The 27,337-nt window shown below is 38.1% G+C and overlaps 1 protein-coding gene and 1 long non-coding RNA gene across 14 annotated transcripts in view; one reads left to right on the forward strand and one right to left on the reverse strand.

Moving 5' to 3' along the window:
- The window catches only part of BCAS3 (BCAS3 microtubule associated cell migration factor), a 736,060-nt gene that overhangs the window by 665,448 nt on the left and 43,275 nt on the right, over positions 1–27,337 (reverse strand). For all 13 annotated transcript variants that reach the window (XM_033183763.1, XM_033183759.1, XM_033183754.1 and 10 more), the window contains one exon: positions 7,893–7,974. In XM_033183763.1, the coding sequence (XP_033039654.1) occupies positions 7,893–7,974 (82 nt within the window). The remainder of the gene's footprint in view (positions 1–7,892; positions 7,975–27,337) is intronic.
- Positions 2,338–27,110, forward strand: LOC117067342. Its single transcript, XR_004430707.1, has 3 exons — positions 2,338–2,348; positions 5,477–5,480; positions 26,906–27,110. It is a non-coding gene; the product is annotated as an uncharacterized LOC117067342 (long non-coding RNA).

The raw sequence follows: 27,337 nt of genomic DNA on the forward strand, positions 1-27,337 counted from the left end.
AGCATTATGTAGCTCGCTTAATTCACCTCTCTTTTCTGTTCATTACATTTCCCTCTATAGCTCTTATAGAAAAATGCCCTAATTACAGGGTTCAGCTAGGTATAAACTGAGAATCCTCTGAAATCAATTTCTTATACCTAAAACCATGAAATCACCAACTAAAAAAATAGCACCTCTAAAGCAGACATTCTCCCCTAGAAACACTGTTCTCTCACCAAAATCATTAAAGAAACTTAAGATGAACACAACATATGTTCTCAAGTTACAATTTACCTGAATCATATCACAGGCTTAGCAAAATATTGCAAAAACCTAAAAGATCACAAGCAGTAAGACCTCAATAATAACGACGAGGTGTTATTTTCAAAAATACACAATACACAAGGCAAACTGAGCAGTAATTAGAGCAGAAAACATTAGAGAAGCCCTAAATCTCGTAGTTTAGCCATTTAAAATGTCAATAAGCCTGTTTCCTCATCTTTGCAATAGACTGGTAAGGAATATAAACAAATGTCAGTTGGCCTACTTTTGGAGGCTTGCTAGTGTTTTGGCTGAACAGACCGTGTGTGTGTGTGTGTGTGTGTGTGTGTGTGTGTGTGTGTGTGTGTGTGTTTTAAAATTTACATCTGCATTTCTAAGAAATTATTCAAGGCTAAGGCTAAAATGATTGTCTTTCTCCAGGAGCAGGAAGGAAACAGAATATGCACAAGACTACTATAATTCTTATGAGTTATAAACTCTATTAATGTAAAAAACAGCATCAGGCCAGGCACGGAGGCTTACACTCGTAGTCCTTGTACTTTGGGAGTCCAAAGCAGGAGGATCACCTGAGGCCAGTGGTTCAAGACCAGCTGGTGCATCACAGTGGGACCCCATCTACGACCACGCCATTCCACTACAGCCTGGGCGACAGAAAGAGACTCCATAATTAGCCAGGATCACTTGAGCTCAGGAGGTCAAGACTGAAGTGAGCCATGACTGTGCCATTGTTCTCCAGTTTGGGCAACAAAGCAAAATTCTATCCCAGAGAAATAAAAAAAAAAGGTCAGGTGTGGCGACTCACACTGTAATCCCAGTGCTTTGGGAGGCCAAGGCAGGAGGATCACTTGAGCCCAGGAGGTCAAGGGCTGCAGTGAGAAATGATTGTGCCACTGCACTCCAGCTTGGGCAAGAGAGAGACAGACCCTGTCTCAAAATAAAATAAATAAAATAAAATACATCATTTGATCATAAATTGATAATTTAGGAACAATACTGTATAAAAAGTAGCATTCTAGATTATTCTCTATAAAATATTGAATAAATTCATTATGGGGTACCCCTTCTATGGCACATATTATTATGCAAGTCACTGCATAGAATGCAATATTAGAAAAACACAGTTCCTGTCATTCCCAAAAGATAACATTATAGTAAGAGAAACTCCATAATAAAACAGAAATTTTGTGCAAAATCTATGAAAATCAGAGACTGGCAAAGAAGAACTACTTCCTGACCATGAACAATATGGCAAATGTAATAAAATAAGAAAACAAGCCTGGGCGCGGTGGCTCACGTCTCTAATCCCAGCACTTTGGGAGGCCAAGGCAGGCATATCACAAGGTCAAGGGATCGAGACCATCCTGGCTAACAAGGTGAAACCCTGTCTCTACTAAAAATACAAAAAATTAGCCCGGCGTGGTGGTGGGCGCCTGTAGTCCCAGCTACTTAGGAGGCTGAGGCAGGAGAATGGTGAGAACCCAGAAGGCAGAGCCTGCAGTGAGTGGAGATCGCGCCACTGAACCCCAGCCTGGGTGACAGAGCGAGACTCCGTCTCTAAATAAATTAATTAATTAATTAATTCAGAAGACAAATAATAACAAAATAAAATTTTAATTAAACTTTCAAGAAAAGTCATGATTTAAAGTTAGGCATAGTAAAATAGAGAAGGATTTTCTTAGTATGAAACTAAAGATTAATAATAACCTAGTAAAGGGCTCAAATCAATGAGAAAGAATATAAACAAGTATGATATTAATTAATATAAATAGCAAAAATAGGAGGATTTTCTATCCTCCCTAGTAATCAAGGATCAAAAAATTACATATGGGTACAGTGGGTCACATCTATAATCCCAGCACTGGGAGGCTGAGATGGGAGAATTGTTTGAGGCCAGGGGTTCAAGACTAGCCTGGGTAACATGGCAAGACCTCATCTCTACAAAAAATTTAAAAATTAGCCAGGCATGTTGACACGTGCCTGTAGTCCTAGCTATTCAGGAGGCTGTGGTGGGAGGATTGCTGGAGCCTAGGAGTTTCAGGCTTCAGTGAGCTAGGATCACACCACTGCATTCCAGCCCGGGCCACAAAGTGAGACTGTCTCCAAAAATAAAAATGTTTAAGTTACATATGAATAGGATTTTCTGCCATCCAGACAGGCAATGATTGAAAAGATTCATAATAGCCAGTATAGGAGAGAATAAGGAGAAATGGGATTCTCATGTATAAATGTTGGTAGATTCTCTCTAAGAGGAAATTTTACAGCATGCATCAAAATCGAAATACACAAGGCCAAGATGGGTGGATCATGCAGTCAGGAGATCAAGACCATCCTGGCTAACATGGTGAAACCCCGTCTCTACTAAAAATACAAAAAATTAGCCGGGTGTGGTGGCAGGTGCCTTTAGTCCCAGCTACTTGGGAGGCTGAGGCAGGAGAATGGCGTGAACCTGGGAGGTGGAGCTTGCAGTGAGCCGAGATCGCGCCACTGCACTCTAGCCTGGGCAGCAGAGTGAGACTCTGTCTCAAAAAAAAGAAAAAAAGAAAGAAAGAAATATACAGATCCTTTGAGCAATTCCCCATTAGGAGTTATCCTTAAAAAAACCTTGTATTTTTTTTAAATGTACATATATGGAAATAATAACATAACCAATAGGGAAAAAACAATAAAAATGCCCATACAATATCAATGTTACATAATTTTTAGCAATAATGAAATAAATACCTAAGTTCTGAAATAAAACAATGTTCACTATATATCGTTATGAAAAATATTATACACACACACACACACACCCCTTCAGCCAATACATGTAATACATATAAAGTACCTGAATCAGTCCTGGGACATAATTATATAAGTTAGTGTTATGCATGTGTGAATAGTTAAGGGGAAAAAAACTAGAAATATATACTGTTAATATGGGCCTTCAGTACACGCTCAATATCTGAGGATGAAAAGGAAGAAGCAGTCAGGTTTACCTTTGCTAACATAGACTCACACAAATTTTCATTTCCCACATTTCAGTATTACTTGATTTTTTTAAATAATCAATATTGTCGGTGGTTAGAATTACATGTTCCTTACTTTAAGAAATTAAAAACAGGCTGGGCGCAGTGGCTTATGCCTGTAATCCCAGCACTTTGGGAGGCCAAGGCGAGTGGATCACCTGAGGTCAGGAGTTCGAGACTAGCCTGACAAATATGGAGAAACCCTGTCTCTACTAAAATTACAAAAACTAGCCGGGCGTGGTGGTACGAGCCTGTAATCCCAGGTAATCGGGAGGCTGAAGCAGGAGAATCACTTGAACCCAGAAGACAGAGGTGTGGTGAGTCAAGATTGCACCATTGCATTCCAGCATGGGCAACAAAAGTGAAACTCCATCCCAAAAAAAAAAAGAAAGAAATTAAAAACATATGAAAGGAAGTGAAAGTCTCTTTTTTACTTCTATATTAAAATATACATTCTGATACATTTTATTACAAAAGTGAGGTACTAAAAGCCAAAATGGCTACTTAAAGTAATGAATAAGAAAAATGTATTACTTGGAATTAAGTTCTAGAAGGACAGATTTGAAAGATAATTAGTAACAGTTTTTATCTGAGATAATACCAATTAATTATTCATAGCTTTCTGGAATATTGTATTGAAAAAAATCCTAAGGCAGATCTAGGTTCATTAAGAAAATAATCAATTATTATTGATAGTGGCCATGAAGAAGCAGGGATGCACAAGCTATGTTGACATGAGTAAATGCCCATTAAATACAAAGATGGTCTTCTGTGGGATACAAGGACATCCAAATCCTTCAGTTTCTCACTTTTAGTTAGGGGACAGACTTTCGACAGAAATACCTTTAGAAAGGGAACTCACTTTTTCTTCCAGGTCTTAACTTGCAAAGTATTATACAATCCAGCAACATTCAGCAAGTATTTATTAATACCTTGTATAAAGCACTCTGTGAGACACTGAATACATAAAAACAGTCTGCAAATGTAGCAAACAAGAGGCAAATGAACAACTGAAGAACATTAAGTCCTATGGGAGCACGCACTACTGACAGTGGATAAGGAGCAAGAAGGGTTAGAAGGACATGAGTATTCTAGAAGAGGAAATAGCAAATGCAGACCGGAAAGCAGGAGGATGGATCTTTTGAGGAAATAAAAGAAATTCAGTACAACTACCACAAGGAAATGTTGTTGTAATGACTAGTGAGGGGGACAGGGTAAAGATGGCAGAACGTGATGCTAGAAAAATGAACAGGAAGGGATTCAGTTCACAAAGAATTTACAGAACCTTGTATGCAGCAGCTCTGCTAAATTCACTGATTAATTCTAACCATTTGTTGGTTCTATTGCATTTTCTATGTACACAATCATGTCATCGATGAATAAAGACACTTTCATATCCTTCTTTCTAATCTTTATGCCTTTTTGTTTTTCTTGCCTTATTGTAATGGCTAGGAACTACAATAAATAGAAGTGGTGACAGAAGTCATCCTGAACTCAGCAAGAAAGCATTCAATATACCAACACTGAGTACGACGCTTGGTATACATTTTTAAAATAGATAACTTTTATCATATTCAGAACTTTTTTCTATTCCTAGTTTGCTAAAATGTTTTTTTGGGTTTTTGTTTGTTTGTTTGTTTTATCATAAATGGCTACTGAGAGAGATTTGGCAAAGTTTTTTTCCTACTTCTATTGAGATGATCATACAGGTTTTCTTCTTCACTCTAATACAGTAAATTACATGGATTTTCTTTTTTTTTTTTTTGAGATGGAGTCTCACACTGTCACCCTGACTGGAATGCAATGGCACTATCTCAGCTCACTACAATCTCCGCCTCCTGAGTTCAAACAATTCTCCTGCTTCACCCTCCCGAGTAGCGGGGATTACAGGCGCCAGCCACCATGTTCGGCTAATTTTCTGTATTTTCAGTAGAGACGAGGTTTCACTACGTTGGCCATGCTGGTCTCGAACTCCTGACTTCATGATCCACCTGCCTCGGCCTCCCAAAGTGCTGGGATTACAGGCGTGAGCCACCAAGCCCAGCCCATTAATTTTCAAATGTTAGCCAACATTGTATTCCTGGAATAAATCTTACTTTGTCCTGATGTATAATTATTTTTATATGTCATTGGATTCTATTTGCTACCTATTCATATGTAAAGTATACCAAGAAAGAAGAAAGGGAGGCAAAGAAGAAAGAAGGGAGGAAGGTATTAGATATGAGACGTATAGGATAAGAAAAACATAACAGCAGAAAATAATTATTCAAGAGAAGTATTAGTAAGCCACACTGGAACTATCTCAAAAAAAGAATAAGAAATTAATTTTAAAAAATTAACCAGTACAAAGGATTTAACATCCAGATAATACAAGTTATAGAAAGAGTGAACAATGAAAACTTAATGGAAGAAATCAACAACAAAAATTGAAGCCATTTCGTCAAAATACGAGACTTGCATTTTCAAAATAAAAGGGTCCAAGAAAATGTGTGAATCAAGACACAAGGCTGCAAAGTTTCAGAACATCAGGAACAAAGCCAACATTGTATAAATTTCCAGAAAGTAAAACAAGCCACAAGGAAAAGGTATCAAAATGGCCTTAGACTCTTCAACATAATGTTACACCAATGCCTTTGAAATTCTGAAGTAACTTTCTTATAAACATGTATTTGTTATCCAGCCAAATAATCAATCAAGAGTGAAGGAAGAATAAAGACAGACAATATCTCGCACATATCCTTTTTCAGAAAGCTACATATTCCACCATAACGAATTAAAGCAAAATGGGTAAAAGAGAAAAGTGGGTATTACTCTTTTCCATTACAAGTTTTATGTGATCATTTGCACGTATGACTTTGGGGGAAAAAATCTAAAAGGCTGCTCCAAAGGTAGTGAGTTCTCGATTGTTTACAGTCAGTTACGGATGGAACTCCTTGTTCTACTTTTTCCCCCCTTCTCACTTCTGCACTTGACTAGTCTTTTTTAAAAATCTAAAAAATTAATCAAATACAATAAAAGCTACACAAGTAATTTGCTTAACTCATAACAGAAAACTTACCCATGTAAAATTATATTTTAAATCTAACAATATATTTTTAAATAAGTACATTATAGTAAAGGAAGAAATCTTTTTTTAAAAAGGAAACTAAATTAAATCTACTTCTAAAGAAAATATTAGCAATATTAATTAGATATTTTCATGACATATTTCTGCCTTAAAAGTTGAGAAAAGATGAACATTGATAATACTCATAAACAAAATAACTTCACAAATAACATGAAGAGGGAAAAGTCTGCATCTGTGAATTACCCACAAAGAAACAGAGCAGAGTCCTTTAGTAATAAAGTCCTCCTTGATTCCAACCATCCAAAGAGAAACCTGGCTATTCCAAAAACCTTCTAGAAAAGGATGGTCTAGAATCTTCATTGTCAAAATATTTCACCAAATTACAAATGCAACAAAAAACAGAACAAAAGAGAGAGGGACACAGCATGAGAGAGCAAGAGAGAGCACGATCAACTGTGTGAGAAAGAAACAGACAGCTAAAGAGCTGAAATCAGAATATGCCATAGAGTTGAACAGCAAGGGAGAAAATCTACACGTGACTGCAAGCCACTGTTGCCTTGTTTCCTCCACCCTCCTCATTTCATTTAGGCAGATTTAGTTGCTAAATTAATCCCTATATTATTTACACACAATCACAATGTCGTGAGTTTTCAAAAACATCATTCTCACAAATTTAGAGAATTAGCTGCTACAAGAAGTCTTATAAGATGTTTTTCACTTCAGGTAACTTTTTAAAATATAATAGAATTAAAATATCTTAATATCCTCTTTTTAAAAAGATTTTAAAGTATCCAAACATGATTATTATGATTATGTTTTCAGTGCACATGCAAAAATATTCTTGAGCGAACACAAGAAACGTAATGAGAGAATAATACCTTTGGAAAACTCAAAGTATTAAGGAGTCAGGAGTTAGGTTTAATACAAACACATATTTGAACTTTTTTAATAAATACAAAACATACATACTATTTAAACACAACATTAAGAGGTAGTCTCTATTCAAGCTGAATCGCAAGCTTAAAAGCCCAAAACTCCACTTCAGACATAGCTGTAGATGCAGAGAGCAGAGTCATCTACAACCCAGATAAAAGTGAAAACCAAGCTCTCCACGGCATTAAGTATAACTGAGAAGGAGGGCAAAGGCAGGAGAACAACAGAGACTTGAGGAATACCCACAGAAGAAAGCTAAGCCAGAAACATAACAAAGGCGGCACAGTCAGCCAGGAAGGGATATGGGAAGAAGGATGCCATGAAAACCAAGAGAGAAAAGGACTTCAAGAAAGAGCCAGCAAAGGCAGAGGCTAAATCAAGATCAAAGAGGATGAAGATAAATCAAAACCACAGCAGAAAGTGAATGGCCATATTGAATTGGTTAAGATTACCTATTTCCATCTCAACTGACAGAACTAAGTTTATCTTTGGGGGAGGTGGGGAAGGGGAATGGACACTTGGAGGAAAACAGACTTTAGTTATCATTCTTGCTGTCTGTAGTCCAAGACCAACAAAAGAGAAACTCTTTTCTGAATGATTTTCTTCTTAAGGACTACACTCACCAAACTGTGGAGCAGGCAAGATTCTAGCCGCTCGAATTGGGCCATGTCGAACAGAGAAGAGCTCTTGTGCTTCCCCACTGATCTGCATGAGAGAAGAAAGAAAATATTTCAGTGGGAAAATGAAGGTCATAACAGTATTATATAAAAACAAGATCTTTTAAATTTTACAACAATATTTTGTCTGAAATATATATACATACACCCACACACATTTATTGTTGCTCATACACGATTGTTGGTCACATTACTGCAAGTAATTTTAGAAAACTGTAAGAGTACACACTTGATATGAACAGAAAAAAAGGGTCTGTTCTGGAACTCTGTATTTTTTATCTTATTAAACCATTAGAAATCTGTACAGTTCCTGCACAACTGCCTTCTCTTTTGAGAACAAAACTGTAATACTACTCTGAAAATCTCACCTTAAATATTGTAGCAACTTTAACAAATATGTTGTAAATGAGAAAAAGCAATACATATTCACTTAAGTGAAATGTGAATAATTTAGGTATAGTTATGGTTAGGCAACTAATTGTTAACATTGAGTAAATCATGTAACCTCAATAAGCCTATATTCTTTCACAATCATAAAATGAAAAGGAAAAGCTGCTTAAAAAGCCCCCAGGATACTTCTAATTTCAATATTCTGTGAACAAAAAATTCTATATATATACAACTTTTAAAAGTCATCATTTTTATCATACACAAAAATATAAACATAGCTCAAACACTATGAATATCTAAGCACTTTGAGTCATTCATTCTATTCAAAAGATAAAGGGTATGTTCAGGACATTTTGTGGGGGATACAAATTTTTTAAAAAGAAGAACAAAAGGTAAAGGGGTATGGTAACATGTGTCAAGTGTGAAAACAACTGCTTTTCAAACTGCTGATTGAAGCACTGAGCAGATTAAATTATAGTTAAGAATAGCTTTCCTATTTCCATCTCAACTGACAGAACTCTGAGTTTATCTTTGGGGGAGATAGGGAAGTGAGAGAGACAGATTAAATTACTCTACATGGTACTGTAGTTCTCAAACCATTTTCATAATTGCCTAGTGTTTGATGAAATACGCAATATCAGAGAAAATGGCAAACATTATAAAACTAGTTCAGATACAAAAGAACTTACAACCAATGTAATAAAGATATAAATTCAATAGAGGAAACATACTGATGGTATTTTTTTAAAAATAGGCCTGCCATACAAGCAGTTTAAAATATCAAAGATGTATACATTATAAAATTAGAATTGTATAAATCTTACAATATTACTATAAATCTACAGAGCTCACTTTTAGAGTAACTACTTTTTTAGATTTTTCATCTTCTATCTGAATTTAAGAGCTGCAAACTATAAATATTTTTGTTTCTTATAAATGTTAAGTTGTGATAATGCCTAAATAACCATCACATTCATTTTGCTTATGATAATTACTACAAATTATTTATTAGCAAGAAATCCTTCTGTAGCACTTGGGATGCAGATGTGAAGAATGCGAGGACTAACTGTGCAACAATAGCACCACCTATCACCAATGAAACATATGAAAGCTATAAATGCATTATACCAAACTATAAGAACTTATTTACTCTATAAATTCCTTTGTAACTTTTAATTTTCAGAAGAAAAACCATGGCTATTATAGTCCACATTTTATTATTATAGAACAAAATTTAAAATTTAGAAAAAGTCTTAAAAGGTTATTTGTTTAACTTGCCTGCAATGTAGTATCACACATTCTCTGAAATCTAAAAATTAGTCTTTTTTATTTTAAGTATATGTATGCTAAAAGGTGTAACACTAATGTAATCTAATTATATTATAGATTTCTTATTGGCTATTTCCACCTACCTTTTAAAATTTTAACAATAGCCAAAAGAATAAAAACACTGCCAAGCCATTTACATTTTAAAAATAAATTATTGTAACAGATAAGTGTTACCCAATATATGTGCTATTTCTATTAATAAAATAAACAATGTATTTTAAAATAATACCACAGAACTTACATTGAATTATATTTCAAGTAATGAAAAATACTTCTCATTTTACACTTACAATAAATGACAGTATTCTAAAACAAAATCCACCACTCCATACTATATGCCAGAGTTCTAGTATTTCGCTTTTGGTCCTATCAAATAAAATCTTTATGTTAAAGAAGTGTAACCATATTTAAATGAGCTGCTATACTCAATTATTCAAAAAAAAATAAAACAAATCTGTCTTAGCATACTCACAATATGATAAAAGTTTGGTATCACTGTATTTAATACACATTTTGACATATACATAATACATATTTTGACATCAAAAAACATTTTGAAACCTGAATACACAATACTTTTCAGCAAAACAGCTTTGAAAACAAACCTAAATGCCCCATTCTAAGCTTCTATCTTAAATCCCTCCTTACACATAAGGCAACAGGTGAGGGGGAGAAAAAACATTTGGACTGATTATAAAATGCATCCCCACATTCACTGTCCATTTTTCATTACCTCTAAGGTCGTAGGATCTGTGTTTAATTATAACTCGGAGGTGGGGGTTGGGCAGAGCAGGGGAAACACTGTGTCACATTTATAGATATTTCTGAATATATTAAAATCAGGATTGTACAACCTACTGAAATTAGAAACATAATTCTAAACCATCCTATGTGAATCACAAAATGTCAAACTTCCTCGACGAGAGAACTCTCCAAATAGTCTGGGAATTCTACATTAGAGTACCATTTCAGAACAGAAACAGTGTTAACAAAGTTTTTACAGATATGATGCATACATTTCAGAAAGGACACACAGAGGATGGTTAGTCTTTACAGATTCTGCTTTAGCTATCTTTCTGAATAATAATTTTATACATTATGTTCACTAATAATTTTGCCTCCAAATAAGTGCCTGTCAAGAGTGATTTTTTAGGTTTTAAGAAAAGACCTCATTAAAAAGGGCAAGGAATCTCAAAGATAAGGATTTTATAGATCCTGAAAAGAAGTATACTAAATTGTAAGTTCACTTTTAAACCAACAATAGCAATAAATACAAGAGTAGAACTACGAGGAAGGCGAGTACCAAGCAGTATTCCAGCTTCCTGGCAACTGTGGTAACTTGGGGAGAGGAGCGAACAGGGAGAAAGCCTCTCCAAGAGCTCCTCATGGTCTCTGCCTTTGTTCTTACTGGCATTTTAATTTCTGATGACAGACTTTTGTTGTTTGGGGCATAAACCGGACGTACCAGTTTGGAGGCACAATAAGGAGAACAAAGAATGATTTGTTCACACTGTAGGAAAAAAAATCTTTTCCAACCATAGAAAATAGCTTTCGCATGGTGAAAATATGCAAATTACATACCAAACCAAAAAAGGGGTGGGGGTAGTACAAGTTTAGAATCTCACAACTCAATCTAAGGCAAAAGGAAATTACAACAGCTAAGACAATAATATATACACAGAAAAGGCTATACAAGTTCTGGGAGAGCTGTAGAAGTGTTTTTAGAGAATTTCTAAAAGCAAATGAAGGTTTTCTTGCCCTCAGAATCAAACTTACTTCTAAACTTCTGATGACTTTTCATAGACTATCTAACTATAATATAGAAAATTCAAATACCAAAGACAATAAAAATACTGCTTTATAATGCTGCATTATTAGGACAAGAGTACACATTCACATCCCCACTTTTCCCTATAGATACTGGTTAAATGGATGTCTGTGGTCTGCAAATGGTATTTTTTTTAGCAAACTTTATCGAAAGGTAACAAACATAGAAAAAATACGTACATCCTAAGTATATGTATAATATGAATTTGAAATGTTAATACACCTCTGAACCAAGAGACATCAAGAAACAGAATATTACAGATACAGAAGGTCCTGCTACATCTCTTTTCAGTCATAATCCCAACTCATAACTACAATCCTGATTTTTATTACTTTAAGTTCTACTTGTTCATCCTAATGTAAATGGGTTCCCACAATATGTACCCTTGGAATGGCTTCTTTCACACATTACTATGCTTATGAAATTAATTCATGTTGTTGCATGGAATCGTAGTTTTATTCCTATTGCTATATAGATTTCCATTGTATGGAAAAATTACAATTTTTTTTTTTTTTTTTTTTTTTTTGAGACAGAGTCTTGCTGTCGCCCAGGCTGGAGTGCAGTGGTGTGATCTCAGCTCACTGCAAGCTCCGCTCCTGGGTTCACGCCATTCTCATGCCTCAGCCTCCCAAGTAGCTGGTACTACAGGTGCCCAACACCACGCCCGGATAATTTTTTGTATTTTTAGTAGAGATGGGGTTTCACCATGTTAGCCAGGATGGTCTCAATCTCCTGACCTTGCGATCCGCCCGCCTTGGCCTCCCAAAGTGCTGGGATTACAGGCATGAGCCAGTGTGCCTGGCCGAAAATATTATAATTTTATCCATTGTACTGTTCATGGACCTCTGAGTTGTTTTTACTTTTTTACTTCTAGTTTTTAGCTCGTAAGATGTCAAGGAGGTCAGGCACAGCAGCTCATGCCTATAATCCCAGCACTTTGGGAGGCCAAGGTGGGTGGATCACTTGAGGTCATGAGTTCAAGACCAGCCTGGCCAACATGGTGAAAAGCCGTCTCTACTAAAAATACAAACATTAGCCAGGCAAGGTGGCACACACCTGTAGTCCCAGCTACTCGGGAGGCTGAGGTAGGAGGATTGCTTGAACCCAGGAGGTGGAGGTTGCAGTGAGCTGAGATCACACCATTGCACTCCAGCCTAGGCAACAGAGCAAGACTCAGTCTCAAAAAAAAAAAAAAAAAAAAAAGATGTCAAGGAAAATTGTGAAAGATTTTGAAATGCTGAACAGATTACTTTGTGTTCTGTGTGTTTTTACTATGGATTACCAAGAGCTCTCTAGCAGACCGTTTGGGGTTATCTGATTCCATAGGGGATCCACACTTTGTTTTTGACTGGGCTACTGTACAATACTCTGAGCTGTCGAAAACTGATAGTAATGCAATTGATTCTTGTGCACAGAAGTGCAAATGAATTTTGTCTGGTAGAGACAAAAGTGAATTCCACTCTGTAGAAAAGATTCCAAACAGTACATTTTAGTGCCAACAGAATATTAACCAAACTTGTAGCTATTAGAAAATTTATTTCAGTATTCCTAATTGCTTCTCTGCGATATTCACCTTCTCCTTTGAACCAGCTATAATAACATCCCAAATCCCTAATCAATGAGTTAAAAAATGCAAGATATCTGTCCCTTATATAGTTGTATGAGAATCACTGTTTTACCATTTTGAAAACAACATAATAAAGAATACTGATATAAACATTCTCACAAATGTATTTTAGTAAACATGTATATGTATTTCTCTTGGACATACATCTAGTAGAGTAACTACTTCTGTATATTAGGGCAGGCACATGTGTATCTTTTGTAGATTTTAACAAAATTGTTTTCCAATGTGATTGTACCAATTTACACTTCCACCAGCAATGTACAAGAGTTCTATCTGCTCCTCATCCTGGCCAATATTTCCTGTCAGCCATTCTGGTAGGTATCCAAAAATTATAGATTTAAATCAATAGACGTATGGTAACTGAAACAAATAAATCTGTCTCCAATGGATATGTAATGCTGCCTCAAAGTAAATATATAAGTAGTCTATTATAATGGCCCTCCATGAGGGCAGATGATGTAAGACTTTTGTCCTGAAGGACCACAGATAGGTATGATAGTACAGAATATTAATAAGATTCAAGGACTCAATTAAGCAGCTCTTGGAATAAGTAGAGTTTTTTTGTACATAATGAAATTCATATCTTAATTCCAAATACAATAATGACCAATCCTTCCCTCAAACTAAGGTGCAATGATTAGGTTCTAGCAACACAATGTCCTTCAAAGCTGAAATGCACTGATTTGTAAAAATTCAGACTTCCAGTTTCCAGGCCAAAACATGGAGCTCAGAAGACTTCACTTAGATCTGACCACAAGTAAAAAGCTGAACAGCTCTTCTTACATCCGTCAGAAAAATGACATCATAGAGCAAATGGCTACCCCAAAAATTGGAGAGACAGACAGGCAGATACAGAGAATCACAATTTATCAGGGCAGAAATCCATAAGCAAGAACCTTCTCAGGAATCAGTACTAAGGTAGGAACCCCTAAACTGTGATTCACAAATTTCCAGAGGCTCAATGTAGACAAGACATTGTAAAATGTAAAAATTAAAAATTGTAAAAAGTAAAAATTCCAGGGGGACCCAGACCTGGGGGCCCTCACACTGATGTGTTTTACCTCCAGGAGCTCCACCAGGCCCTAACAGCCAATACTGAATAAAAATCCCCTAGAGCCTCTGGCAGTGGGTGTGAAAATGGAACCATCTCGAAATATGCCAGACCAGATCATTCTGTTCTTAACAAAGCCTGCCCTCAACAGAAACTACTTTATGAGAGCCTAACTTGCTGGGGTTATATCAGAGTTTAACCTACCTGGGGAAAAATACCCAACTCCAATCTCCTCTCACCCTTCTGTCTTACCCGAGGGTGTTAAAAAACACACCACACACACTCAAAAAAATAGTGAGAAACAAAGGACTAAAACTTACCCACAGGACTGTAGAATGCTTTCCCTCCCCACACACTGCCACTCAGTTACTAACATCCCATTTACCGTAGTTCCTTTTACCCAATACATCATATCCTCTTTTTTTTTTTTTTTCTTTTGAGACAGGGTCTCACTCTGTCACCCAGGCTGGAGTGTAGCAGCATGATCTCAGCTCACTGCTACCTTGGCCCCCCTGGGCTCAAGTGATTCTCCCACCTCAGCTTCTCAAGTAGCTGGGACTACCAGTGCCCACCACCATGCCCAGGTGAATTTTTTTGTATGTTTTTGTAGAGACGAGGTTTTACCATATTGCCCAGGCTAGTCTTGAACTCCTGGCCTCAGTGATCCACCTGCCTCACCCTCCCAAACTGCTGGGATTACAAGTGTGAGCCACCACACATGGGCCATATCTTCCTTTTAACAAAAAAATTAGAAAGCATACTAAAAAGCAAACAATACAATCTGAAGAGACTAAATAAGCATCAGAACCAGAATCAGAACTGGTAAGCTCAGAGAACAGCAGGTGGGATAAATGCCCCAAAAAACCCTACACCAAGGCAAACCATTTTCAAATTTCAAACAAATCAAAGATAAAGAAAAAATCTTGAAAGAAGCCAGAGGAAAAAATCCCTACTTATAGAAGAGCAAGGATAAGAATTACATTGCCTTATCCTCATAAACGATGCAAGCAAGAAGAGAATGAAGCACTTAGAGTGTTGCGTGAAAAAAAAAACCAGCAACCTCTAATTCTGTATCCTGAAAAATCACCCTTCAAAAACAAAAGACAAAAACTTTCTCAGACAAACAGGAACCGAGGGAATTTGTTGCTGGCAGACCTGCCTTGCAAGAAATGTTAAAAGATATTCGGCAGAGAAAAAGGAAACAATATAGGTCAGAAACTCACATTTACATAAGGAAAGAAAAACAGAGAAGAATAAGTGAAGGTAAAATAAAACTTATTTTTCTTTCCTATTTTTTTTCAGACAGAGTTTTGCTCTTGCCGCCCAGGCTAGAGTACAATGCGATCTCAGCTCACTGCAGCCTCTGCCTCCTGAGTTCAAGCAATTCTCCTGCCTCAGCCTCCTAAGTAGCAGGTATTACAGGCACCTGCCACTATGCCTGGCTGATTTTTGTAGTTTTGGTAGAGACAGGGTTTCACCACATTGACCAGGCTGGTCTCGAACTCCTAAGCTCAGGTGATCCACCCATCTTGGCCTCCCAAAGTGCTGGGATTATAGACGTGAGCCACTGTGCCCGGCTGAAAACTTATTTTTCTTATTAATTTTTTTACAGATAATAACAGTTTGTTCAAATTAATAGCAATAATGTACTCAATTATGTATGTGTATGTATATGTTTGGCATTGTGTGTGTATATATATGTGCTTATACATATGTGAAATAAATGACAGCAATGATACAAGAAACAAGAGAGAATTAGGAATAGTTTGTGAATATTAGATATTGCACTACCCATGAAGCAGTATAGTGTTATATGAAAGCAGACTTGCATTGGTTGTAAATGTATTGCAAACTCCAGGACAATCACTAAAAGAAGTTTAAGATGTAGTAAAAATGATATGCTAAGAAAGGTAAGAAACAACATCATATAAAATGTTCAATTAAACTAAAAAGACAGCAAAAGTGTGGAAGATTAAAAAAAAAGCAACAATAAAAAAATAAAATTTGTCAACCATGATGGCTTGCTACATGGAAGGCTGAGGCAGGAAGATCAATTAAGCCCAGGAGTTCAAGGTTACAGTGAGCTACATTCATGCCACTGCACTCCAGCCTGGGCAGAAGACCAAGACCCTTTCACTAGAAAAAATTTTTTAAAATACAAAAATAAAAATAAAAACAAGGGGCCGGGCGTGGTGGCTCAAGCCTGTAATCCCAGCACTTTGGGAGGCCGAGACGGGCGGATCACGAGGTCAGGAGATCGAGATCATCCCGGCGAACACGGTGAAACCCCGTCTCTACTAAAAAATACAAAAAACTAGCCGGGTAAGGTGGCGGGCGCCTGTAGTCCCAGCCACTCGGGAGGCTGAGGCAGGAGAATGGCGTGAACCTGGGAGGCGGAGCTTGCAGTGAGCTGAGATCCGGCCACTGCACTCCAGCCTGGGCGACAGAGCGAGACTCCGTCTCAAAAAAAATAAATAAATAAATAAATAAATAAATAAATACAAGGGCAACAAATAGGAACAAATATGGTAGTTATTTATCCATCTATATCAATAATCACGTTAAACATCAATGGTCTAAATATGTCAATTAAACAACAGAGATTGTAAAAATGGGTTAAAACACAAGACCCAACTATATGTTGTACAGAAGAAATCCACTTTAAATATAAAGACAGGGATTAAAAGTAACAGGATGTAGGAAGAAATACCATGCTAACACTAATTGAAAGAAAGCAACCACAGTTATATTAACTTCAGAAAGAGCAGATTTCAGGGCAAAGAAAGTTGTCAGGGAAAAAGAGGGATATTACATAATAATAAAGGGGTCAATACTCCAAGAAGACTTAATTGGTGCTTACTACGTATGTGCCTAACAACACAGCACCAAAATACATGAAGCAAAAATTGGTAGAATTGTAAAGAGAAAGAGAGGAATCCACTATTAAAGACTCTAACACCCCTCTATCTGAAATGAGCAGATCCAGCAGCCAGAAAAGCACAAAAGGACATAGTTGAACTCAACAGCATCATCGGTAAACTGGATATAATTGACATCTATAAACTACTTCTGAACAGTAACACAATAAACATTCTTCAGGCAGACATGGAACATTCACTAAGACAGGGCATCTTCTGGACCACAAAACACACCTTAACAAATTTAAAAGAACAGGCTGGGGCACAGTGGCTGACGACTGTAATCCCAGCACTTTGGGAGGCCGAGGCAGGCGGATTACCTGAGGTCAGGAGTTTGAGACCAGCCTGGCCAACACGGTGAAACCCCATCTCTACTAAAAATGCAAAAAGTAGCCAGGTGTGGTGATGTATGCCTGTAATCCCAGCTACTCGGGAGGCTGAGGCAGGAGAATTGCTTGAACCCAAGAGGCAGGGGCTGTAGTAAGCCAAGATTGCGCCACTGCACTCTAGCCTGGGCAACAAGAGTGAGACTCCATCTCAAAAAAAATAAAATATAATAAAATAAATAAAAAATAAAAGAACAGAAATCATTCAATGACCACAATAGAATTATCAAAGTAGAAATTAAAAACAGAAAGATAGCTGGAAAATAACCAAGTATTTGAAGATTAAACAACATAATTCTAAATAGCACACAGGTAAAAGAAGAAAGCTCCAGAGAAATGTTTAAATATGTTTAACTAATGAAAATGAAAATACAATTTCTCAAAATTTGTGAAATGCAGTGAAAGCAGTGCATAGAGGGAAATCTGTAACACTGACTGAATATATTAGAAAACAAGAAAGATCTAAAATTAAAAATCTAATCTTCCACCTTAAAAAGCTAGAAAAAGAAGAGCAAATTGAATCCAAAGTAAGCGGAAGAAAATAAATAATATAAAATAGAGCAGAAATCAATGAAATTGAAAACAGAAAATCAACAGAGAAAACCAATGAAACCAAAAACTGGTTCTTTGAAATGATGAATAAAATTAAGACTCTAGCCAAGCTAATTGAAAAAGAAACAGAGAAGGCACAAACTACTAATATTAGAAATGAAAGAGGGGAGGCTGAGGGCAGTGCCTCATGCCTGTAATCCCAGCACTTTGGGAGGCCGAGGCAGGTGAATCATGTGAGGTCAGGAGTTCAAGACCAGCCTGGCCAACATGGCGAAACCCTGTCTCTACCAAAAATACAAAAATCAGCCAGGCATGGTGGTGCATGCCTGTAATCCCAGCTACTCAAGGAGTCTGAAGCAAGAGACTCGCTTCAACCTGGGAGGCAGCGGTTGCAATGAGACAAGATTGTACCATTGCACTCCAGCCTGAGCAACAGAGGGAGACTCGGTCTCAAAAACGGGGAGGGGTGGGGAGGGGAGGTGAGGGGAAGGAGGGTAGGGAAGGGAGGGAAGGGAAGGGAAGGGAAGGGAAGGGAAGAGAAGGGAAGGGAAGGGAGGGAAAGGAAAAGGGAAAGGGAAAGGGAAAGGAAGGAAAGAGGGGAGATCACTAAAGATCCCATGAACATTAAAAGGATAATAAAGGAACATTACAAATAACTCTATGCCCACGAGTTTGATAACCTAGATGAAATGGACCAACCCCTTGAAAGATACAATCTGCCAAAACACACACAACAATAAATAGACAACCTGAATAGGTTTACACCTATTAAAGATATTGACCCAGTAATTAATAACCTTCCAAAATAGAAAGCACCCAGGACCAGATGAATTCACTGGTGAATTCTACCATACATTTAAGAAAGAAATAATACCAATTCTTTATCATCTCTTTGGAAGACAGAAGCATAGAGAATGCTTCCTAAATCATTTTAGGAGACCTGTATTACTCTAACACCAGAACCACAAAAAAGACATTAGGTTGCGTGTGGTGGCTCACTCCTGTATTCCCAGCACTTTGGGAGGCTGCGGTGGGTGGATCACTTGAAGCCAGAAGTACGAGACCAGCCTGGCCAACGTGGAGAAACCCTGTCTCTACTAAAAACACAAAAAAATTAGCTGGGCATGGTGGCACACGCCTGCAAGAAAAAAAAAAAATATTACAAGAAACCTACAGATCAATATCTCTCATGAACATAGATGTGAAAATCCTCAACAAAATACTAGCAAATCAAACCCAACAACATATAGTAAGAATTATAGGCTGGGCATGGTGGCTCACAACTGTTATCCAAGCACTTTGGGAGGCCAAGGCACAAGGATCGCTTGAGTCCAGGAGTTTGAGGTTAACAGTGAGCTATGATTGCAACACTGCACTCCAGCCTGGGTGACAAAGTGAGACCCTGTCTCTGAAAATAAAATAAAATAAAGAATCAAGTGGAATTCATACCAGGTATGCAAAGCTGGTTCAACATTCAAAAAATGTTGAATGGCCCACTTAATGTAGTAGCTCACTTACCCTCACTTAATGGCTCACTTACCATAAGCTATCACATCAATAAGCTACACGGTAAAAATCACATGGTCAAATAACAGATGCAGAAAAAGTATATGACAAAATCCAACACCTATTTATGAAAAAAAAGAAAAAAACTCCTCAGAAACTAGAAGGGAACTTCCTCAACCTGATTAAAGAACATCTACAAAAAAAGTCCAGCTAACATCACTTACCAGTAATCCCAGCACTTTAGGAAGCAGAGGTGAGTGGATTGCTTGAGCCCAGGAGTTTGAGACAAGCCTAGGCAACATGGCAAAACCCTGTCCCTATAAAAACTACAAAAATTAGTGCTGCATGCTGGCATGCACCTGTGGTCCCGCTACTCAGGAGGCTGAGGTGGGAGGATCACCTGAGCCCAGAAAGCAGGGGTGTAGTGAGCTGAGATCGTGCCACTGCACTCAAGCCTGGGTGACAGAGTGAGACCCTGTCTCAAAAATAAAATAAAATAATAAATAAAAGAAAATTTAAAAATCATACTTAATGATGAGAAACTCGAAGCTGTTCCACTAAGATCAGGAACAAGGCAAGGACGTCCCCTCTCACCAAGTTTTTTAACATAACCCTAGCTAATACAGTAAGACAAGAAAAGGAAATAAAAGGTATAAAAATGGGAAAGAAAGAAATAAAACTAGCTTTGTTCACAGAAGACATGATCGTCTATGTATAAAATACAAATGATTCAACAAAAAACTGGAACTGCTAAGCAATTACAGCAAGGTTGCAGAATACAAGGTTAACATGCAAAAGTCACTTTCTTACATACAAGTATTAAACAAGTGGAATTTGAAATTTAAAAATACATTACCCTCGGTCGCCAGGCTGGAGTGCAGTAGCGCGATCTTGGCTCACCGCAACTTCCGCCTCCCGGATTCAAGCAATTCTCCTGCCTCAGCCTCCTGAGTAGCTGAGATTACAGGCATGCACCACCATGCTCAGCTACTTTTTGTATTTTTAGTAGACACGGGGTTTCACCATGTCGGCCAGGATGGTCTTGATCTCTTGACCTCGTGATCCGCCTGCCTCGGCCTCCCAAAGTGCTGGGATTACAGGTGTGAGCCACCGTACCGGCCCAGTTCTTGAACTCACTAATACTTTACTTCCTATGATTTTCAGCCTTGGAGAAAAGGCTGGTGGTAAGCAGCATCTTGTCTATGCAACAGGTTTTATCACACTAGTCTTCATAATCCCATTCAAGATCAAGCCAGTCTCCACCCACCCTAACTTTTATGTATTTATATGTTTTTACTTGCAACTTGTTTTCTTTGCTCCCAGCGATCTAAAAATAGCCCATTTAAACATACAAATGTAGAGCTACCAATCTTTTCTAATTGTTTCACACGTACTAACCATATGGACACAACTGAAGACCTGTAGTTAAAAAGATCAGTCGTTTTAAAAGCTAAAAAGTAACACCAATAAAATTCTATTGGGGGGAAAAAGTTAATCTAAGGACTACAGTTATTAATAATGTGTCAATATAAGCTCATCAATTGTACTAAATGTACTACACTAATGCAAATGTTAATAGTTGAAAATAGGAGGGCTGGCCGGGCGCGGTGGTCCAGGCCTATAATCCCAGCACTTTGGGAGGCCGAGGTGGGCGGATCACCTGAGGTTAGGAGTTTGAGACCAGCCTGGCCAACACAGTGAAACCCCATTTCTACTAAAAATACAAAAATTAGCAGGGCGTGGTGGCAAGCACCTGTAATCCCAGCTACTTGGGAGGCTGAGGTGGGAAAATTGCTTGAACCTGGAAGGTGGTGGTTGCAGTGAGCCGAGATTGTATCACTGCACTCCAGCCTGGGTGAGAGAGAGAGAGACTGCCTCAAAAAAAAAAAAAAAAGGAGGGTGATAAGCGGATACATGAGAGGTGTCTGTATTTTCACCTCAATTTTTTTGTAAACCTAAAACTACTCAAAAAAAAAAGCCTATTAATTTAAACATATATAGAAAATGTAAAAATCCCACAAATAAATGTTAATTTTCCCTAATAGGAAGAAAAAAGAAAACAAGGATAAAAGGTAAAAATATAGAGATTAGACAAAGGAAGCCTTCTACTAAGGAATTCAGTTCCTAAAGCAACAAAAACACCTCACATAACCCATTTAAATATACACATGAAGGCCAGGAGTGGTGGCTCATGCCTGTAATCCCAGCACTTTGGGAGGGCAAGGTGGGCAGATCACCTGAAGTCAGGAGTTTGAGACCAGCCTGGCCAACATGGCGAAACCCTATCTCTACTAAAAATACAAAACTTAGCTGGGCATGATGGCACATGCCTGTAATCCCAGCTACTCGGAAGGCTGAGGCACAAGAATTGCTTGAACTGGGAGGGAGAGGTTGCAGTAAGCCAAGATTATGCCACTGCAGTCAAGCCTGGGTGACAGAGCAAGACTTTGTCTCAATAAATACATAAATAAATAAATAAGCAAGCAAACACATGTATAGTTATCAATTTGCTAATTATTTCACATGTGCTAAGCATACAGATACAACTGGAAGGAATGAAGTTCCTTAAAAAGAAGAGTGATTCATTATAGTTTTTGTAACTTAAAAATTAATAACAACAATTTACTTTTAATTAGGGAGAAATTGTAAAAACGTAAAGGAGAATGTCGGTGGCATGGTAGATATCATCTTATACTAAGGAATTCAGTTAAGAAACAACAAAAAGAACTCACCTAGTTACATGAGTGGCCACAGCAACTACAGAGCCAGCTCTACTGAAAGCTGAGAGTCTCTCCCTCAAATCACCCTCTAAGCCAATTTGATAATATATTTTCATTTTATAGATAAGGAAACAAAGAAAAAGGCTGCCAAAAACAACCAGCCCAAAAAGGCATCAGAATCTCCTATAAATATACTATATGCAAAATAGTTCTTAAACTCAGGCCTTTTTTTCTCTAACAAGTCATTGTCAGTGTTATTTTACTGTATAAAATTGCCTCCACAATTTTAAAAACTTAAGATAGTACAGTTTTCCTAATAGTAAACAGTAGTCCTTTTGAAAGCTCCTAAATTTAGGAGGAAGAGGGGAACAAGTGCCCTTTTGTTTTGTTTTTTGCCTGCCTAACCATAAAAGATTCAGTTAATATCAGAGTGTCAGTATTTCTGTAACCTACTGTATATACCATCAAGAAAAAAAAAATGCAAGCCACAAAAATCACCTAAAATGCGTATTTGTGAGGACTAACAACTTATAGAACAGATATTTGCTGACCACATAAAGAAAAGAGCAACCTGGTCTGTATTTTGGTCTTGACACTAAATTCATAACACAAAACTTCAGGCAGGAAGGAAGTAAATTTCAAGAACAATATGAAAACCACAGAACACAAATAATGAATGGAACTTGTAATCATATTTTCATACTTCCAGATTTTTGCACACATAGAAAGAGGGGTTTTAAGGCAACTTTAACCTTTCCCCTTCAGCCTGATTTTCTAAAGGAAGATCAAAGAAAAGCGGTTTGAACTCACACGTTCCTTCGGTTATGCAACACTGATTTAGACATTACACTTCAAAACTCTAGCCATTACTTCAGCATGCACCAATCCAAATATCATTCCAGTCCTTTGAAGCCGCCTTAATGGTATCTTCCATTTGCAACTAACACTTTGGTAGTCAAAAGATCTTACTCAGGGTAGATGTTAATGTAAAACCACTCAGACTACACTGACACACACGCCTGGAAGCAGATGAGAAGGTGTTCAGAAGTCAATGTAACACCATTATAGAGAGTGTCGGCCTAGTGGCTGTCATAAACACTTCCTAATCACTCAGACATAAAAACTGGATTCTCTTTATTATTTTATTACAAGCTGGTAGGTGTTCAATTGAAAAGTGAAGAGAGAAAACAGTGTAACAGATAAACCAATTTTGGCTCATCGCCTCTTTCCACTTTTAAAAGACCGAATTTGTTACATTTTAATGGTATTGTAAACCTATCTCGATTTAATCCCTTGATTAAAGAAGATAGATTTGCAATAGACAGTTAACCAAGGAGAAACTGTTTACATTAAATAGAAGCCTAAAAGATTTTTCCATAAAATAGGTATCATATTAACTTGTAAGATTAACAAGATGATTTTTTTTAATGACTGACAACATCAGTGGCAGCAGTAAGTGGAACAGCTATAACTCCCAGATACTGCAAATGGAAATATACAATAATACAGCCTATTTGGAAAACTCTTGGGCAATTTCTTTTTTTGGGGGGGTGGCGCACAATTTCTAATAAAGTTAAATATATGCCACCTACCCTGTGACTAAGCAATTCCGCTAGATATCTTAACAAAAAAAAAAAAAGAGTCCATATATCTATAAGAATGTTCATAGACACTTTATTCATTATAGGCAAAGGCCAGAAACACATAGCCCATCAAAAAGAAAATAACTAAACAGATTATGGTATATTTAAATAGTAAAATAAAACACAATAATAAAAACAAACAAAAAAGGCAAACTACTATGATATAGCAACAACACAGATGAATCTAAAAAATATATTTAGCAAAAAAGGACAGATGCAAAAGAGCACACACTGTGTGCCTCTATTTATATGAAGTTCAATGCATGTAAAACTAATATGGGGTCAGAATAGTGGTTATCTTATCCTGGAATGAGGAGAAATATTGACCGCAAAATTTTATGAGTACAAAATGTTTTACATTTTCTCCCCAATGGTGGTTTCATGCACTTGTATTTGTATACACACAAGCATGCATACAGACGTATATAAACACACATATATACAAACACATACACACCGGTAAAAATCATCAAACTATAGACCTGAGATTTGTGCATTTCATAGTATGTACATTATCTTTATTTTTTAAAAGATATTATCAGGTGTGGTGGCTCATGCCTGTAATCCCAGCACTTTGGGAAGCTGAGGCGGTAGACTGCTGGAGGTCAGGAGTCTGAGACCAGCCTGACCAACATGGTGAAACCCCATCTCTACTAAAAGTACAAAAGTTAGCTGGGAGTGGTGGCAGACACCTGTAATTCCAGCTAGTTGGGAGGCTGAGTCAGAAGAATCTCTTGAACCCAGGAGGTGGAAGTTGCAGTGAGCCAAGATCGCCCCACTGTACTACAGCCTAGGTGACAAAGTGAGACTCCATCTCAAAACTAAAATAAAATAAAAAGATAACTGTCATAAACAAATTGTGGTATTCCATACAATGAAGTATTATTCAGCATTTGAATAAGCTATCAAGTCATGAAAAGACATGAAAGAACCTTAAATGCATACTACTAAGTGAAAGAAACCAACCTGAAATGGCTACCTACTGTGTGATTCCAACTATATGGAAAAGGCAAAAGAATACACACAGTAAAAAGATCAGTGGTGCCCAGGGCTTATCAGTGAGGGAGTGATGAATACATAGAGAACAGAGGATGTGTAGGGCAGTGAGACTATTCTGTGTGATATTACAATGGTGGATACCTGTCAAAACACATAGAAAGTATACCACCAAAAACCAGGCCAGGTACGGCAGCTCACACCTGCAACCCCAGCACTTTGGGAGGCCGAGGTGGGCAGATCACTTGAGGTCAGGAGTTCCAGATCAGCCTGGGTAACATGGCGAAACCCCATTTCTTTTTTTTTTTTTTTTTTTTTTTTGAGGCGGAGTCTCGCTCTGTCGCCCGGACTGGAGTGCAGTGGCCGGATCTCAGCTCACTGCAAGCTTCGCCTCCCGGGTTTACACCATTCTCCTGCCTCAGCCTCCCGAGTAGCTGGGACTACAGGCGCCTGCCACCTCGCCCGGCTGGTTTTTGTATTTTTAGTAGAGACGGGGTTTCACCGTGTTAGCCAGGATGGTCTCGATCTCCTGACCTCGTGATCCACCCGTCTCGGCCTCCCAAAGTGCTGGGATTACAGGCTTGAGCCACCGCGCCCGGCCTCGAAACCCCATTTCTACAAAAAAAAATAGAAAAATTAGCCAGGCATGGTGGCATGCACCTGTAGTCCCAGCTACCCAGGAGGTTGAGGTGGGAGGATCACTTGAGCCCAGAAGGCAAAGGCTATAGTGAGCCGAGATCGCACCACTATACTCCAGCATGGCCAACAGAGCAAGACCCTGTGTCCAAAAAAAAAAAAGGAAAAAAATATACCACCAAAAATGAATCCTATGTAAGCTATGGACTGTGGGTGACAATAATGTATCAATGCATGTTCATGGATTGTAACAATTTTACCACTCTGGTGCTGGGGGTGTTGACAGTGAGAGAGGCTGTGCACAATGTGGAGGCAGGAGTTTTATGGGACCTCCCTATACTTTCTACTCAATTTTGCTGTGAACCTAAAACTGCCCTTAAAAATAAAGTCTGGGCCGGGCGCGGTGGCTCAAGCCTGTAATCCCAGCACTTTGGGAGGCCGAGACGGGCGGATCACGAGGTCAGGAGATCGAGACCATCCTGGCTAACACAGTGAAACCCCGTCTCTACTAAAAATACAAAAACTAGCCGGGCGAGGTGGCCGGCGCCTGTAGTCCCAGCTACTCGGGAGGCTGAGGCAGGAGAATGGCGTAAACCCGGGAGGCGGAGCTTGCAGTGAGCTGAGATCCGGCCACTGCACTCCAGTCCGGGCGACAGAGCGAGACTCCGCCTCAAAAAAAAAATAAAAATAAAAAAATAAAAAAAATAAAAAAATAAAATAAAATAAAGTCTGAGCCGGGCGCCGTGGCTCAAGCCTGTAATCGCAGCACTTTGGGAGGCTGAGACGGGCAGATCACAAGGTCAGGAGATCGAGACCATCCTGGCTAACACGGTGAAACCCCATCTCTACTAAAAATACAAAAAACTAGCCGGGCAAGGTGGCGGGCGCCTGTAGTCCCAGCTACTCCGGAGGCTGAGGCAGGAGAATGGCGTAAACCCGGGAGGCGGAGCTTGCAGTGAGCTGAGATCCGGCCACTGCACTCCAGCCCGGGCGACAGAGCAAGACTCCGTCTCAAAAAAAATAAAATAAAATAAAATAAAGTCTGTCTTTAATTTTTCTTTTCCTGTTAGGTGAGAGCTGCACGAGGTGAGCGTCTCAGATGCCGTTTCTTGTTTTCATCACAAAGACAGAACAGCCCTGCTGCAGAGATGGTCAACATACCTAAAACCCGAAGACCCTCCTGTAAGGAGTGTGGCAAGCATCAGCCTCACAAAGTACCACAGTATAAGATGGGCAAGGATTCTTTGTATGCCCAGGGAAAGAGGCACTATGATCGGAAGCAGAGTGGCTATGGCGGGCAGACAAAGCCAATTTTCTGAAGAAGGCTAAGACCACAGAGGATGTGTAGGGCAGTAAGACTATTCTGTATGATATTAGATTGTGCTAAGGCTGGAATGTGTTGAGCCTAACTGCAGATCCAAGAGGATGCTGGCCATTAAGAGATGCAAGCATTTTGAACTGGGAGGAGATAAGAAGAGAAAGGGCCAAGTGATCCAGTTCTAAACTTTGGGATATTTTTCTCTTAATTTTGAAGAGACAATGTTGAAGCCACAGAAAAATCACCTGAGGGAAAAGAAATACAGTGATATGCTTTAAAAATAAATAAATAAATTTTTTTTAAAGTCTGTTTTTTAAAAGGTATCTATTGAAGAACTTGACCTAGTTAAATATAACCCTTAATTTTTTCAAGTGTAAAATAAGACTAACACTAACTAGTAAAATTGACAGGATAATACATAATATATGCAATATGCCTAAAATAATGTATGGTGCATTCTGAATATTCCAGTTATAACTTCTTTTTTTCAT

Source organism: Trachypithecus francoisi, unplaced genomic scaffold (assembly GCF_009764315.1).
Source record: "Trachypithecus francoisi isolate TF-2019V2 unplaced genomic scaffold, Tfra_2.0 Lachesis_group20, whole genome shotgun sequence".
NCBI lineage: Eukaryota > Metazoa > Chordata > Mammalia > Primates > Cercopithecidae > Trachypithecus > Trachypithecus francoisi.